Below are 19,116 nucleotides of genomic sequence, written 5' to 3'. Positions count from 1 at the left end.
AATAAAGTATTAAGTCATGCACACCTTTTTTTTAGTAACATTCAAACTTAGTATATGAAAGTAACATGAAACATCACAATTGTCAAAAATAATGTAAATAAATAATACCTTAATTCATGATTTAAAAGGTCAAGTTGATTTCATCTTGCAAAAATCCCAAAAGTAATAGGTAGTATCACAATTACAAAAATTTGGCTAATAGAAATCACAAAAGAAATTAAACGATATGATATTTCAATTGATATTTGAAAATTTGTCAAATCAACTAATTTTATTTTCAAAACAAATCATTTAATTTCAAATGAATCAATCATGATACTTCCTTAACCGATAATGTAATAAATTGAAAACAATAAAAGAAAGAAATAAAAGGCATTCAATTGTTTTCAATGAGATTGATTGACCAAATTAACATATGAATGACATATGAAAAATCAATATGAAGATTTGTCTTAATTTAGAATTTAGAAATAAAAGGCATTCAATGTTATATTTGGAAACAGTATTAAATATGAAAATTTGTCTTAATTTAGAATTTTTAACGGAAAAATCAATACGGCCATTGACCTTTATTTTTAAGGTTATATTACTGCAGGCCGTAAAAACGGTGCGATTCATGCTACATGCTTTCTGTGAAATTTACTTAGCAATTGAATTTTACAATTTTATCCATTGAGTTCTTCAAGAACTATATAATAAATCACTATCAATTTACAATCCTTCAAGGATGTAGGAATATTGAATTCATCTAGAATTCATTGAAGATAAAAAGAAGTTGTTTTATTAGTTCTTCAGGAACTATATAACACATAAAAGTATTTTGATGTGCAATCCATTAGGGATGCATGGTGATAAATGGTGATATTTCGTAAGTTCTTCAGGAACAAAATTATTTTTTTTAAGTTCTTCGGGAACTAAGATTATGAATTCTTCGGGAATTCATGTATTAAATGTCTAAGTTCTTCAGGAACTAAGAATAGGTTCTTTAGGAACCAAGATTATGAATTCTTCGGGAATTCATGTATTAACTTTCTAGGTTCTTCAGGAACCAAGATTATGAATTCTTAAATATGTTTATGTTCTTTTGGATGATCGAAGTGTCGATGTTTCACCATACAGATGTCGGTCACGAAGCATAATGATGCTTCACCAGACTATTGTCGGTCACGAAACTCAAACAATATCAAACATCCAAGATACATATTATAAATAAATAAATAATTGATCAACATTTTATGTAATATTAATGATCAAAGTGTTATGCTTCACCATACAAATGTCGGATATCACGAAGCGTAAACAACATTGAATCAATTAAATACATAAAGAAATGATGCTTAATTATTTAATTTTAATTATTATTATTTGATCTTTATAAGTATACAAGGTTCAAACGATTCATAGTTATATAATAATCAAAAATAAAAACTACTTGTGATTTCATAAAAATAGAATAAGAATTGCGTACCTCAGTTGGTAAGCTCGTGCTGATAACGTGTTATAAACTAATGTAAATAAGAACAATAGTATAGATGAAGAAGAGAGAAAAGAGAGAAAGAATAGTGTATGTTATTCACCATTAGGATTAGGGTTACAATATAGTGATACATAGTATCTATATATAGGTAAACATAATGGACCAATTACATGGGCCAGAACATCCACTAATAATATTCATAACACTTTTGAAGTTTTAATCTTTTTTTAGTGAAATGGATCCCAACAATTCTTCTAATTATCCCAACAATTCTTCTAATTATCCCAACAATTATCAAAATCCCAACAATTATCAAAACTCCAACAATTATCAAAACCCCAACAATTATCAAAACTCCAACAACTATCAAAATCCCAACAATTATCAATATCTAAATCCATTTTTCAACCAATTTCCTCATAACATACCTAATTTTGGTCTTCCACCAAGTTTCAACCAGTCATATTATGGATCTATGATGAGACATCTCAAACACCCCCATTTAATGGTTATATGCCAATGGTGAATGAAAATTTTCCGAGGGGTGGTGCACCTGAATTTCCCGAATTGTCAACACAAATAACAATTGCTAATGAAGTCACTCCATCTTTAGATGATTCAACTCCTAAGAGCAAGAGAAACACGCAATCAGCATGGAGCACAGAAAATAAGAAAATAAAAAAAATATATTTAAATAAATTTTGTTGAGTGTATTATTTTAATTTTAATCGATAATTATAATTTTATTTAATAATAAAAACAAAAATTTAAATTTAAATAAGAATATGAAATAGAAAGTGGTGGGGTAGAGAAAGTGGTGGGATAGGGTGTTGAATAGAAAAACCATTAGAGAGGGTAAAAGTTGAATGTGTGTTGAATGATTAGGTGGAAGAAAGAGAAAATGATGTGGAATGAAAAAGTAGGTGTTGAATGTATTTTGGTGTTGAGACCATTGTACATGGTCTTACAATGTGGCTCTTCTTTCTATAATAATAATATCTTAAGAAGTGTCTTTAAATTATCTTTAAATTTGATTATCAAACAATAATGACAAATAAAAAATTATCTTTAAATTTGATTATTAAATAATAATAATTTGGAAAATGTTAAACGGTATCCCTGGGCACTAGTTAAGGATATAAATATAGAAAATTTAATTATCTCGTAAATTGTGCATTCAATGTTTTAATAATGTAAAAAGTTATTATCTCTCATCATTAACTTTATCATTTGTTTTTTTTTTAATATTCTTAACTAGTGCTCAGAGACACCGTTTAGTATTACCTAATTTTAATATTAATAGCTCATTTCAAAAGCACTTAGATGATAAAGGATCTCTTAAATCTTAAGAAGCGTCTGCATTTGAATTTAAGTCTAAAATGTAATAGCATTAAAATATTCAATGATGAGTTGTTTGTTTTCTTTGTGATCCCGACAATGTTTGTAAGATTAATATTGACACGAGCACATTCGAATACTTTGTTCAATTGTTCATATACCAACATATGCAAAAAAATTAATATCGACAACTAACACTTTCAAATACTTTGTTCATATTCATACCAACATAAAAATTGCTAATTAATAGCTATCATATGTGTTGACTGGTTTGAGTTAGGTTTTATTTGAAAATTTTATGTTAGATGAAAAGAGTAATATTATAAAACAAGTGGTTGGTGCCGGAGTATTATTCATATAGATCACATGAAATATATAACACAAGTTTATATTTGTGTCTTTTTTTCTTTTCTCTTATATATACTATTGTTTAAGAGTATTTGAGATGTAGTTCAAATATTTATTTTGGAGAGTGTAAGTGTATTGGGGCATGAGGTGGTTGAGAGTGAAGTCTATGTGTTTGCGTTTATTATCTGATTGTCGATTTAGACAACGATCGTGGTTTTTCTCCGATTTTGGAGTTTCCACGTTATATTCTTATATTGTGATTGTGTTCTTTTATTTTCTCTATACCTATTTTTCACAACAAGTTCACATAAATTTGATGAAACACGAGTTTAACTCATAAAAAGAGAGTGAGTTAAAAATTATGTTGCTAATATTTTTTTTAGGCTTGTTCTGGATTGGGATTAGACGCTCGAACGACGATGCACCACGAGCAAAGGCTTCCAAGCAAGCCTCAACGCGAGAATGCTCGACGGAATGTTCGATTCACTAACGGTTACAATACCAACGCGTATTGTAACGGCCATTACCGGAATGATGAGCATTAATTACACATCATGGCTTTTCAGCTGTTTTCCGACAACCACTTGATGGCCATTAAATGTCATCAAGGGTCTTGGCCTAACGCTGAGGGCTATATATATATGACTCCATATACCATTCACAAAGGTACGTATTATCTTAACATCGAAAACCTCTGCTTCACTCTCACTGACTTGAGTGTCGGAGTACCTGCAGGTACACAACCCCCTCCGCTTCAATAGGGGCTTACAAGAGCTAAACGCTGGCGCGGTCGCACATTTTGATCAGGTATGATCAAGGCTTAAATGCGATTTTACCTTAGAGACTAAATTATCAACCAAGAGTGAAACCTGAAAGACTACATTCATGATTTATTCCTTGTATTTGTTAAAATAAATATATTAATTCTTGTATAATCTTTATTTAGGGACTGGTTATAGCATGTTCTTATACGGAAAAATAAAGAAGTGATTCAATGGATCATTTGTCATTTGGATTCCCCATAGTCCTCCAGCTTTTCATATTCTTGGAGAACTTCTGGCTATCAAGGATGATGTTAGATGGAAACGCCTGTCAATGTTGCAGGTCTTGATATTGAAGGAAGATGGGGCTGACAATTGTTATGAGTCAATATTCCGACTCATATTTCTCAATTTGTTTCAGCAGAAGTTTCTAAAACTAGTATTTTAAAAATAGTTAATTTTTAATTATTTTTTCGGCTTAGACCCTCTATTCAATTAAAAAAATCACATTGAATAGTAAAATAAAAATCGTGCAACATATAGATGATAATTTATAAATTTATTTTCTTAAAATTTTAAGTACAAAAAGCTCAAGTTCAATTTTTTCACCGGAGTTAGTCCACGGTAGATCTATACCATTCAATTTTTCAATAACATAAACACTAATTATAAACAATAAATTTGCTAAAACAAAATATAAACAATAAATGAGCTGTTGAGATATCATTAAAAAAAAATGTAGAGTATCTCCTCCATTACTGAGCTAAATTTATTTATTCTTTTTTGTGGGTATAAAAAAACAAAAACTTGTGGTCTTTGATGATTTTTTTGGATAGATGAAATGAAAAATCCATTAGAAATTTACATATAAGTGTGAGAGTCGAAATTTGAATCTCAATCATAACATACAACCTAATAATATCGACATTTTTTATCAGCTGAGCTAAGACTTATAAGCACTTGTGTACTTTGATTTGATTTATTTCCACATTCTAATTTATACTAATGTGAAACCCCTACGTACTGTAGTGTAGGGAGACCTGATACGGTGGAGTGGGCCTGCCGTGAGACCGGGGTCACAGAACCCATAAAATGAGTCTGCCCATTAAATATACATTATTGTTTGTACTGCAACGTACACGAATACATAAATATACATTAGACAGTGTCCCTTGGTACTGGTTAAGGATATCAAAATGGAAATTTTATGTTGAAAATTGTGAATTCAATATCTTAAAGATGTAAAAAGTTATTATCTCTCATCATTAATTTTGTTTTTTCTTTCTTTTTTTAGTATGCTTAACTAGTATCTGTGGTACTGTTTAGCATGACCCAGTACTATAATACTACTATTATTTATACCAATAAAAAAAGTTTACCAATATGCATATAATACAAAATTTTTGTGGGCTAATGTACAAGTGATTTACTGAATATGAATTTTACAAAATTCACTATTGGATTGAAAGTTTATATCGTATAGATCATCCATAAATTTTTTTGAAAATAATTTGATGTGTTATTGAGACCCATCAAGATTTACGTTATTTAATAAACCGTTAATCTTGATTTGTCTCAATAACATATCAAATAGTTTTCAATTTTCTAAAATTTTCTATGGATGATCTATATGATCTAAACTTTCAATCCAACGGTAAATTTTGTAAAATTTGTATTCGTTATAATGTTATTCGTGACTGATCCACCATGAACAACTTGATGAAGTGATCCATATTAGAATTACCAATTTTTGTGTGCCAATATTACTCTTCTTGTATAAAGAATCCAAAGTCAGAGTCATACCAACAATATATCTAATTCGGCATCAGGATTTAGACATTTTCAACCATAGTTTATCTCAATTCTTGTGTAGAGAAAAAATTTGTTGTGAGAAAATAACTTGACTTATGTGCCCTCACACGTTGTTAAGAGTTTCAACTCAAATATGAGATGATTGAAACATTAATTTTTAATTATAGATAATTCTCATTTTATAAGTTAATTTTACAGGTTAAATTAGACCTAATTCTCAAATTCTAAGATAATATCATAATTTCCTCTAAAATTTGTTAGACTATCTATCAAGTTTTATCCATCAGATCATCCATGTTTTTATCCACGCACTAAATGAGTTATGTAATATTGAACTAGACAACTCTCAAATTCTAAGACATATTTAATATAGTAAATTTTTGTACATATTGAACATTTTCCAATCTGTAAAATGTACACATGAATTATTCTCCTCCTTCCAACCATGGGAGAAACCAAGGCCTAATAAACCCGAACAGTTGTCCGAATTCTGACGAAATATTTTTACCCAATCTCTATAACTATAAATTTTATCCTTTTAGGGGGCGTTTGTTTCAAGGTTGTTAATTTTACTCACAGGAATCATATTCCCAGGAAATAATAATGGGAACTTTATTCCCAGGTATTTTAAAAAAAACATGTTTGGTTCATATTAACTACATTCCTAGGAATTACTGATAAAAGTGGGTAAAAGAGAAGTTATTGGAAGTTATTTAAAATGTATTCCCATTTTCATGGGAACTTTTCTTTCTCACCCATTTCCTTGGGAATAAAATCATGGGAATAAGAGAAGTTATTGGAAGTTATTTTATTCCAAGGAAACTTCATATCCAGGAATAATTTCATGTCAACCTTGTAACAAACATGGGTATATTTATTCCAACCCATATATTCCCAGGAATATTATTCCTAACCTTGAAACAAACACCCCCTTATATATTATGTCACTTGTTACCCGTGACATTTTACCCAATCTTTATAATTTTTCTGACTTCGCCACATCTTCAAACCACATGTTTAACAGGTAAAAGACTTATAAATTTGATCAATTCATTTTGATAAATTGAAACTTATTTGAAAAGATATTTTTTTTTACTAAAATTTGAAAAAAGAATATTGAATAACACTCTTTACTATAATAATGACAAACAAAAAAAGTGTCCCTACACTATAGATCGCTACAAACTTTAGACAAATATAAAGAATTAAAAAACCAAACTTTATTTTAATAAAGTGATTTTAACCCAAGCTAAACAAAGAAAAGAGACCATAGTACTACTGCTCCTGCTGAGAATCTTACATAAAAGGACACTCACTCACTCCTTACTCTCTTTACCTTTGTGCTCTGCTCCTCAAAAACAGAGTACACACAACACACTATATACACACACGTATCACAAAACCTTAGCAGCTTGAAGATGGCTCAAAGTTCCACAAGAATGAAATTGGTCTTCATGTTGGTGCCTCTATTCTTACTCCATGCTTTCACAACCACAGCAGAAGATGGTAATGTTCCTCTTATACTTTCTTTGTCTTTTAAGATCTGATATCAAAATTGCTTCTTTTACATTTGATTTGTGTGTTATTTCATTCTATGGTTTTTGTGGGTCTAATTTTATAATATAATACAAAGATGAAAATGCTAGTGATTTTGTTATAGCTATAATTTAAATGGGTTTTTGGGTATTGGGTTTTAATTTTTGAGACTTTAATTTAAGATACCAATTATATATAGAAACAAGAAAATGATCTATGAAGTTGAAGATTAAAATTTTGGTCTGAAATTTGTGGAGTCTTAAAATTATTATAGATGTTTTGTGTAGCTTGTTACTATGTTTTAACACTACTTTGGTTTCTTTGCTATGTGCATTTTGTTTCTATTTAGTGTTTTTCATTGTGATGTTTCTTTCTTCTTCCACCGACTCAATGTTTCAATTTAGTTTCTCTCTAATCCACAGTATTAGGAGTGGAGTTAAATGTTTCAATTTGGTACTGTAATTTTTTACAATGCCTAAAAAATGTTAGTACTTTTCTACTCATTAAATGATTTTACAAGTTTATTTTTGAAGAGATTGTTTATTTATGTTTCCATTGTACTATTTTTTTTTTTTTTTGTGGAAATAGTAGTATTTATTATAAGTTGTAGAAAAAAAAATTTAGGAGTATGTTGTTAAAAAAAGAATTAATGTAGTTGAAAATTTAAATAGAATATTATAAAAAAGTATATAAGATTAGTTTTTAAGAGATTTTATATTTTTATTTAGAGAAGAAAGTAATAAAAAAAAAACGTTAAAAAGAGAGGAAAGTAATATAATGTTTGAGGAAAATAAATCATGCAACTAACCTTCCTAATATGACCAAATTCTTAGTCCTAATTGTATATGACCCACCTTGATTTTGGGTACAAAATTGCTTATGACAGTGATATATCTATCCTTTTAGGGCCCGTTTGGTGCACAGGATAAGAGACAGGATATGATAACTGTATCATATCCTGCCGCAATCCAGTGTTTGGTGATACAGCAGGATATGATAAGTTAATCCTGAAGCTTATCCTATCCTGTCTCTCTAGTTATAATTCTTATCCTGAATTTGAGCTGGGTTATCAGCAGGATAGGATAAGAAAAAAAATTACTGGTTTATTTTATAAAATATATTTTAAAATACATAAAATAAAATTAATAAAATATAAATAATTAAATAATTAATTTTTAATATGTGATTTTTTCATAGGGGTAATTTTGTAATTTACATATTCTAAAAAATCAAAATTTTACTAAAATTACAATATTTTAAAGTAAAATTATTATTAAAAAATTGAAAAATAGGGATATTAATTTAAATTTTATAAAAAATTAAATATAATTCTTTTGCAATAGTAGTTTTATTATTTACGTATGAGATATATCATATATTTATTTGGCTTATCTAACATGTATATATTATTGAGTTATTTATTTGATCATGATTCATATAAAAAATTAAACTTGCTTATTTTCTCATGATTTTTATTTTAAATTATATAAAGTTATTTGATTACTTATTTATATTTTTTATTTATAAAATTCAAAGTATTACAAAATAATTTTAAAAAAATAACAATTGTTTTACAAGAGTAATTTTGTCAATTAAATATGTTATATATCTTATCATATTATTATGAGCAAGTATGTATTAAAAACAAAATATAATAGTTATCATGTTTGTTATCCTGTGTGCACCAAACACAGGATATGATAACTGAGTATAACTGTTATCCTGCTGTTATCCTATCTTATCCTTATCCTGTTTTATATCCTATCATGTCACTATGCTATCCTGCGCACCAAACGGGCCCTTACTTTAATATATACGAGTACAAATCAATTTAATTAGAGCTTAATTTCACACATGTTAGTATACAAAACAAAGTTTTACATTGCCTCATTACATTACCAACCTATGCCATAGATTAAATTAAATTCATTTATTGTTTATCTAAAATCTAAAATCACCGCAAAACATCGCAATCATGCAATTATTGATAAAGTGTGAAAATACCAAAAACTTTACCCTAAAAACATGCAAATCAAAATAGTCTGAAGATTCTTGTAGGAGTGAGTCCTAGTAGGACTAATAAGAGAAGAAAAATCTTTACCTAGAGATGTATTGTAAACCATATGGTTGGTAAAGCCGTAAGCATATGGGTCCCAAGCAAAAGACTTTTATGCATTATCCTACCTAGGGATATGAAATCATCAAAATGACCATTCACACATTGTTCCCGCCTCTTAAACAAATGTTTTTTTCCCTCCAATCTTCACCAAAGTATAAGGACCTTTCCGTAAAGAAACTCAACACTTTTACCATTATTTGTGTTTTATGTCACCTAAGTCCTAAAGTACCAAACCCTATTCCCATGCTCAAAGCCATGCCCTTGGTTCTATGTCACTAGTTACTACGAGTAGTATAGTAAAATAATTACATTAATTAATTAGATTCAATTAAAGACAAACAATATAAGTCTCCTAAGTTTAGTTCAGTTGGTAGTGATATTGTATTATATATGCAGAAGATCTGAGTTCGAACTTCGGTTATCTCATTTATCTATTTTATGAGTGAAATTTTTAAGCAAAAAAACTATGTGACAATTTCGGCAACAAAAAACTACTTGAATAAAAATTAGATAAGCTGACATTTTAGCCAACAATTCTGTCAACAAAAAAAAAACTACTTGAACAAAAAAGTTATTAATATATAATATGTTTGATTTATCTTTTGTCTTAATATTTTTTAAAAATATCAAATTTTCATAATTTTTAATACAATAATAAATAACTATAAATATATTAATACATTTTTTTTGAAACAATAAATATATTAGTACTTAAAATTGTACAGTACAAAGTGGTCAACTTAGAGCTTATTTTGGAATAGAGGAAGTAGTAGTTTTTTCTAGTTGTCTTTTGGTCAAAGAAAAAGGATAATTAGAGAGGAGTGAGAGCATGTGTTGGGACCCATACCCTAAACGCGGGTTCTGGTTCTAGTGGGATAGTACAAGACCTCAATTTGTTCCCTTTCAAAATTATTTTTTCTTGTCGTTTTTTTCTTACTACGAATCTTTTCACATCATGCTAGCTTTCATTGGTTTCTTCCCATAATACATTTTAAAATGTCATTTTTTTCAATGCTAGCTTATTTATTTTGTTCCTATTTTTCGTTTTCTACTTGTGCCAACTTGGTTTCTATGGTGACATTTTTGAAGTGTTGCTTATTTTGTTCCATAATTTAATGTTTCATTATGGGCTCTTAGGCCCATTAGTTGGATAAGGTAATCTAAATTTCATTGTCTATTATTGGCTTGTTGCGCCTTTATTGTTTTCTAAGAGTGGCTAGATAATAAATTGGAAATAATGGATATAGGCTTATTTATAGCCTCATAGTAGTAGTAGTTATAGCTAAGGTGCAATGACAATAAAAGAAAGATTATTGTATTTTTTTTTTTGGTTACAAGATTATTGTATTTTTGTTGCATTGCATTTAGTTCAACATAAATGTTGATTTTGATTACCATAACATTTACTGCTACTAGTTTGATTAATTGCATTTGGTTTAGATTCCGGTATGTGCCCAGATACATTAATTATTCGAAAGTGAATCTAAAAAATAAAAAATTATTTATAATTAAGACCGGAGGAAGTACTTATAAAAAATCTTTTCAGCGCAAAATATTAATGTCTATTTTTTTATTTTTTTATTATATCCTAGTTGAAGGACACAACTAGTAGATAATTGAATTTGTAGGGTAATTTTTCTGAAGTATACATACTCCTATTAATAAGACTCTGCACATATCGGGCTGGAGTTGGGGGTTGTAGTGGGGTATAGTACTATAGTATATAATAATTCTATATTGTCCTTTTCACTTATTAAGCTTTTCAACCAATTTTGGAATTGAACCATAGTTGACTAGGGTCAAAGATTCAGCTTGATTATTACCAAAGATTATAGTAGTACTTTAATTGTGAGCTCATTTTTATCAGCTGAGTTGCATTTACTAGATCGGTTCTCTTTACATAAGTAATCATTTAGCTTAGAGCACTTAGATTAGATGATAATAGTCTCTTCCAATTTAATCAGAAGTCGAGTTTAAATTTAGTCCATTTATTATGGTCCTATCTGACTTGAAAGATTATTATCTGCATTTGCGCGCAGAAGAAATCGTGTAAAAAAAAACATAATCATTTTAAAATTGACAATAACATTTACATTTTTACATAACTTTAATAAGATTTTCTATATTTTATTCGCAGGGTTAGTATCAAATGGAGATTTTGAGTCAAGTCCATCAAATGGGTTCCCTAACGAAGCAATAATAGAAGGACCAAGTGAAGTCCCAAACTGGAAATCAAATGGCACGGTTGAACTAGTTGAATCAGGGCAAAAACAAGGTGGAATGATCCTCATAGTACCACAAGGTAGACACGCAATTCGACTAGGTAACGATGCTGAAATAAGCCAGGATGTACCTGTCGAAAAAGGTTCAATTTACTCGGTCACATTTTGCGCGGCTCGCACGTGCGCTCAACTTGAATCGCTTAATGTATCCGTAGCATCTGCATCACAGACAATAGACCTGCAGACACTGTATAATGTTCAAGGTTGGAATCCTTATGCGGTTTCTTTCAATGCTGATGAGGATACTTTTAGGTTGGTTTTTAAGAACCCTGGTATGGAGGATGACCCTACTTGTGGACCCATCATTGATAACATTGCTATCAAGAAACTTTTCACTCCTGATAAACCCAAAGGTATGTGTTAATTTGAAGTCCATTGTTATTTTTTTATCTATATGTCAATCCATGCATTTATACTTTGCTGTGAATACTTGTGACCACTTTTAATGTTTTCCTGCAATATCATTTAAATTTTTAATGCACTTAGATATGCTATTATATATTTGTTGGAATTAATTCATATGCCCCACAATGTCAATTATGGATCCGAGTCTTCTAAGGTGACTGATTGACGTAAGAGTGTAAAGTATGTAATATCAACTGTTAATGTAATGTAATAAATTAAAGGTAGATATATTATAGATACATCATAACAAATCATGAATGCGACTGCAAAAATCTTATACGACATTCAGTTTGAAAACGATAGTAATATATAACTAATAGTATAACTAATAGAATTGCAAGTGCAAACTAGCAAGTTTAGCTTGAATGTACTAGCACAAGCAGAATAGTAAAAAACAGAAATCAGTAGCACATCTTAGAAAACAGAATAAAAATATTAGCTTATATCTTGCAATGAAGATTACAGCGGATGAATTTGTCTTAATATCGTTTTTCAACTGCAGCAGCTTCTGCATGATTTTAAAAATGGAGAGTAGCCATGGTCCATTTGGTCCACCCCTGCCTGCTACCGGTGCCCACAATAATAAGTGTCGTGTCTCGAATAGTGCCCCGAATAACTTCTTGTGAAGGGAAGTTGTAGGAAAAAAAAAAAAAAAAATTCATATAAGAGATTATTTGTGATTGGTTGACAATGTAAAAAAAAATTTCTTACTAACTTGATAAAAATCATACAAGAGATTATTCATGAGTTTAAGTTATATTTGATTTTTTGCTGTAGAACTCTTGTGTAATTGTGTCCTTAGAAAAAAATTCAGCACTCTTGTAATCTCTCACAATTAGTACTTTTAATTTTGACATGAATGGCTATTAATATTAGCTATGTTGAGATTTGCAGACAATGCAGTAATCAACGGTGATTTCGAAGAAGGTCCATGGATGTTTCAAAACACGTCGATGGGAGTCCTACTTCCAACAAACCTAGATGGAGAAACTTCGTCACTCCCCGGTTGGATAGTCGAATCAAATCGTGCCGTCCGCTTCATTGATTCTGATCATTACGCGGTTCCACAAGGAAGAAGAGCGATCGAGCTACTCTCGGGAAAAGAAGGCATCATATCTCAAATGGTTGAAACCAAACCCGAAAAACCATATACCTTAACATTTTCATTAGGTCATGCCGATGACAAATGCAAGGAACCTCTAGCTGTTATGGCATTTGCTGGTGACCAAACTCAAAGCATTCATTACACACCAAATTCAAATTCTAGTTTCCAAATTGCTAACCTCAATTTCACTGCCAAAGCTGATATGACTAGAATTGCATTCTATAGTGTTTACTACAATACAAGAAGTGATGATATGGTTTCTCTATGTGGGCCTGTTGTGGATGATGTGAGAGTTTGGTTTTCTGGGTCCAACGGGCTTCGCGGGTTGGGCTTTTTACATCTCGGGCTTATGATTTTGGGCTTAGTTTTGGTTCTTGTTTAAAAGGGTTTCATTATGTTTTGGTTTATTTAATGTTATTGCTAAGCTTAATAGGTGAAGTCACATTCTCCAAAATTGTATTGTGAACTTGTGTTAATTAAGTTTATATAGTTTATTATGCAATATTAAAAATGTGAATGAAAAATGTGTAGTTGTTATGTGTCATTCATGCTTCTTAGTGGGTAAAGACTCTCTCTTTTCTTTTACTCTATGGCAGACAATAGGACTAAAAAAGTTGAATTTTATGTACAAAGTGAATCTTCAATGTGCAAAGTATATAGCTTTCAAGATTTCACTCAAAGATTGAATCTATGTGATATACATGGAATGTCGATTGAATTTGCTTTGGCATGAATGTGCTGCATAAAATCAGTAGAACAAATCTATGCATGTAAGTTTTTAATTCAACTTACTATACTTCGAGTGACTTCCAAGTAAGATTTTGTGAATTTATATTTTGTGTTGACATTAATACTTTCCTTCTACATTTATATTTTGATGACCATTTCGGATATATGACCTAGTCGTCGGCATCTAATTACTAACTTACACAAAAGAGCACTGCTATATCTCGTGACCAAATACATCACGAAATTCTCACCATTAAAGAGAAGTGTTAGATCTTGGCTTTTGCGAAAAACACACACGGGTAGATGAGATTGAAAGTAGTAGTTTTAGATGAAGACATTAGAGTAGTTTTGTGATTTTGGTGTAAAGCAATGAGAATTGTTTTATTGCGGGTGCTTCGGCCCTCTGCATTACTCACACAGGAAAAATACACTGCAGAAAATCAAAATGGTTTCAGTAGGAGTTTGAAAACTAGGTGCCCTACACAGGTTTAGTGTTTTGTCTAATTTGGTTTATGCTATGAAAAGCGTAGACATAAGGCATGCTATGCTATGTACCTGTAGTGACAATGACAATTAAGGGTAGTTTATTTTGCAAAAACATTTTTTTTTTGTTTATTTTTTTTAAAAAAATTGTTAGTTTTATTTGTTAACAAAAGAGAATGTGTTAAATGTTAAGTTGGAAAAAGTTAACTTCAAACCCTCCTCTATTGAGTTCAAGTATAAATGTTAGCTTTGCATCGATTATGAATTAGTTAAATATTCAAAGTATAAAATAAGTTATATTTTTATTTAATTTCTTAAGATTTTTAATAAAGATGTGGCGTTCTCATCTCTTGTTGGTTGTGGATCATTGGTTTGTGGTTGCTCTCAATCCCACCATTCTCTCGATCTTACCAACAAGTGGTACGAGAGTCCTAATTGGCTCGATGGAAAAGCAAGAGTTGAATCCTAGTATTTGATCCTTGTATTCAAAGTTTTTTAGCGGTGTAGTTATGAGTTCGTGCCTAAATATTTGATCTTTGATCTGAGGTGAGTTCGTGATTTGAAGTTCATTATTTAATTATTTATATTATTAATTTTATTTTCTATTTTAAAATATACTCTATATTTTATAGGGTAATATATAAATTATTTTCTTATCATATTTTGTTGGTTTCTAAAGCCTTAATCAAATTCATTTATCGTGTTAGGCCATCTCCAATGGTGAGTACATATTTTTTAAGTATTTGTACCTAATAGGTATCCCCATTAGAGCAAAGATCAATTGATCACCTAATAGTTACAATTTCTTAAATAAACATTGGTATGCGTATATTGTTGTTGTATCTATTTATAATGATGTAGGGTTATCAGTAGGATGTAAAGTTATTGACGATACCCATTTAAAATATTTTAAGATGTGCTGGTTGAAAGAATTAAACGATCGCTAAGTACTATTAGTCTATTATTAAAAAATTATAAACAATTTAACAAAAAAAAAATATAAACAAAACTTTTACATAAAAAAATTCTAAATAAATGAATGTATACACGAAACTCAATTTTTTTTTTTTTTGCAAAAGCAAAGGAATTGGAATAAGTAAGGCATAAGGCATGTCTAAAACAATACAAGCAGGTCTTGGTGATTCGATGCATAATACATAAACAGTAAACCCCTTTACTAAATATCTAAGCCTTGACACACCTTTTCCATAATTCTAATAGAGATCTCCCAAAGGAAACATAACAAAGCCAATACAACAGGGTAGAAACGATATAAATAACAGTCATACAACAATGGAGAAACTAAAGAACTAACAGCTTCTGATGCTAAAGACAACTAGTGCGAACACCCTTCCGTTAAAAACGAAACTAGCTCTAGAGCAACAAAACACCACCAAATATAGCTAAAACTAAATTAAATAGTTCAAAATAAGAGGCTTCATTGTAATGTTGTCTCTTATTCATTAAAAAAGGGAACATTTATTCATTATTTATTTTTTGTTTATATAAAATATTAGTTTAATAGTTTAATTAATAGAGTCATAAACCTTTTAAAAATATTCATCAGAGATTTATTTAAGAGTTCTTATCGAAAGAATGATTAATTTGATTGTTGACTTCTATAATCTTACTCTTAAGGTAAATAAGTGGTTAATTTAAGGACCAACTAAAGTGTCTTTATAAAAATATAAATTTATTAAAATAATCTTATTTTTTTAAGAAAATTAATTAATTTAAATTAAAATCGGTATAATAATATATAATTATCCAAAAAAAAGTATAATATTATATAGTATAAGGTAATTTTTTTTAAATATATATATATATATATATGGGGGCTGCTAACTTAGACCCAGTTGGGTCTAAGTTAGCAAGGTGCACCTTTTGAGTTGGACAAAAATACCCATTTTTTTAATTTTTGAAAGAATTGAGCAACAGAGGCATTTCTGTAATTTTACTCAAAAATACACGCGCCCCCCACTTCTTCCCCCCCCCCAGGACACGTGGCAGCTTCTCATTTGACAAAATCCACGCGCGTGCATCACACGCGCCGACAGGCGCGCGTGGGTGGAAGCATTACGAGGAGAGAGAAAGCCTTTTGAAAAGGCAGGCCACGTGTCAGAAGCTGATTGGCTGCGTTAATTTTTTTTCATTTAATACTTTAAACTCGATTATTTCGTCGTAAATTAATTTTTTATTTTTTAATTTTTATACCAAAATTCATAATTTTTTTTTCTCTACAAATAGAGACTTGGTTCGTTTGATTTGGACACAGAAAAAAAAACCCAATTTTTCACTACCTTAATCTCATTTTTCACTACCTTACATCAACTCACTGAAACCATTCTACAAGCTAAATGGTTTCAGAAACAAATAACTAATAATCAACTTACTGAAACCATTCTACCAGCAAAATGGTTTCAGATTACAACTCTCTGAAACCATTTATCTGGTACAATGGTTTCAGAAGCAAACACAATTAATAAATTACTCACTGAAACCATTCTACCAGTAAAATGGTTTCAGAATACAACTATGTGAAACCATTCTACAAGCTAAATGGTTTCAGAAGCAAATAACTAATAATCAACTTACTGAAACCATTCTACCAGCAAAATGGTTTCAGATTACAACTCTCTGAAACCATTGTACCGAATAAATGGTTTCAGAAGCAAACACAATTAATAAATTACTCATTGAAACCATTCTACCAGTAAAATGGTTTCAGAATACAACTATGTGCAACCATTCTACCAGTAAAATGGTTTCAGAAGCAAACATTAGTTTTTAATTACCGTTTTATCTCATTTAATTAACTAAAAATAGTTTCAGGTCTCCAAAAATTTCATAAAATATACCAAAAGTTCCAGAATATTATCTACTATTTTCCTGGTATAATGGTTTCAGTGAGTTGGTTGAGTGGTGCGTGTTAAATTACAACACACAAGTAACGTATTTAGTAGACAAAAAATGAGATTAAGGTAGTGAAAAATTGCGTTTTTTTTTCGGTGTCCAAATCAAACGAACCAAGTCTCTATTTGTACACAAAAAAAATTATGAATTTTGGTATAAAAATAAAAAAATAAAAAATTAATTTACAACGAAATAATTGAGTTCAAAGTATTAAATGAACAAAAATCACGCCCAGCCAACCATTGTGTGACACGTGTCCTACTTTTAAAAAGCAAATTTTTCTCTCTCCAGGTTGTAATCAAGTGTGACGCAGGCGCTTGAATCTGATGGATCTGGATGATCTGGGCTGTCTGATTGATCAGACAGTCTTGATGAGATCAGATCTTGGCTGTCTGATGGAAATCAACGGTCTGTAACCATGGTCCTTCGGTACGCGTGCGACACTGGATCCGCGTCTATTAATGGTTTAAGAAGGTGGGGCGCGTGTATATGGTTGGCAAAATTGCAGAAAATTACAGAAATGCCCCTGTTGCTCTATTCTTTCAAAAATTAAAAGAATGGGTATTTTGGTCCAATTGAAAATGTGCACCTTGCTAACTTAGACCTAACTAGGGTCTATGTTAGAAAACCCCTATATATATATATATATATATATATATAAATCCTAGATAATTATGGAATTGCCTATCTAAACCCTAATCCACAAACCAATGAAAATCTTTCATTTATTGCATATCTAAACCCTAATCCACAAACCAATGAAAACCTTTCATTTAGCCACATCATCAACTTACATCATTTTAATGTGGGGTACTAATTGAAATTATTATTATTATTATTATTATTATTATTATTATTATTATTATTATTATTATTATTATTGTTTTGGGTTATTATTCATTTTAATTTTTTGTGTTCATTTTATTATTTTGTGTATTTTATTGTTTTTTTTTTCTTTCAAAATAGTTAATGTTTTTGTTAATAATCTTTTGTCCAATCTTTGTAAATATTAGGAGTTGGTCGATTGTCAGGACTACTTTTTTAATGCCGGTAAAAAAAAATAGATAAAATAAAATTTACTAATGGTTGTTATGCCCTGTATGATTTTTATCATATTCGTTATTTGAGTATGAGTTAAGTTGGTTTATCTTTGCTTCAATAAATTTTAAATTAATATAAATATCAAATTTGATAATGCAGTAATTTTTTGATAAGGGATAATGAAGACTCCAATAAGTTTCAAATTAATATCTTTGCTCCTATTGTTTTCAATTTTAAATTTACTACTTATACAAATAATTTTTTGACGTTATAGTATAAAATAACGCATAAGACCCGTGCATCACACGGGTAAGTGTCTAGTAAGATTTTAATGTGAGATAAAATGGAAAATATATAATTTATTTTTAAGCAAATATACATATTCAGTTGAAATAAAATAAAATGTATTCATAATTTGTGAATGTATATTATAATATGATTTTGCTTTTTAATTTAATGCCAAAAGAGCATTAATGTATTGGCATTTAAAAATTTAGAAAATTTGTGTTTTAATTTATTTCTTTTTGAAAATTCTCAAGTCAAACAATTTAAAAGGTTTGATTAAAATAAGTTAAATAACACAATTTATATATATATATATATATATATATATATATATATATATATATATATATATATATATATATATATATATTTTGTCAAATAGACCGGTAGATTAAAACTCCTTCTAATTTTTTTAACATGTGGCCCCTTAAAACATGTTTATATGACCCATAAAATTAAAACATGAGTTTTTTTACCAATTG

The 19,116-nt window shown here is 29.5% G+C and overlaps 1 protein-coding gene across 1 annotated transcript; it reads left to right on the top strand.

The window, feature by feature from the left end:
- The first annotated feature begins 6,966 nt into the window (after window positions 1-6,966).
- Window positions 6,967-13,727, top strand: LOC123898988. The gene is made up of 3 exons (XM_045950043.1): window positions 6,967-7,242; window positions 11,529-12,026; window positions 12,973-13,727. The coding sequence occupies exons 1-3, from the start codon at window positions 7,155-7,157 to the stop codon at window positions 13,563-13,565; spliced, it is 1,179 nt and encodes a 392-aa protein (XP_045805999.1). The 5' UTR covers window positions 6,967-7,154; the 3' UTR covers window positions 13,566-13,727.
- Window positions 13,728-19,116: the final 5,389 nt, after the last annotated feature.

This window comes from Trifolium pratense, linkage group LG7 (genome assembly GCF_020283565.1).
Source record: "Trifolium pratense cultivar HEN17-A07 linkage group LG7, ARS_RC_1.1, whole genome shotgun sequence".
Taxonomy (NCBI): domain Eukaryota; kingdom Viridiplantae; phylum Streptophyta; class Magnoliopsida; order Fabales; family Fabaceae; genus Trifolium; species Trifolium pratense.
The sequence above is the reverse complement of the archived record's forward strand: the minus strand, read 5'-3'. Positions and strand labels throughout refer to the sequence as shown.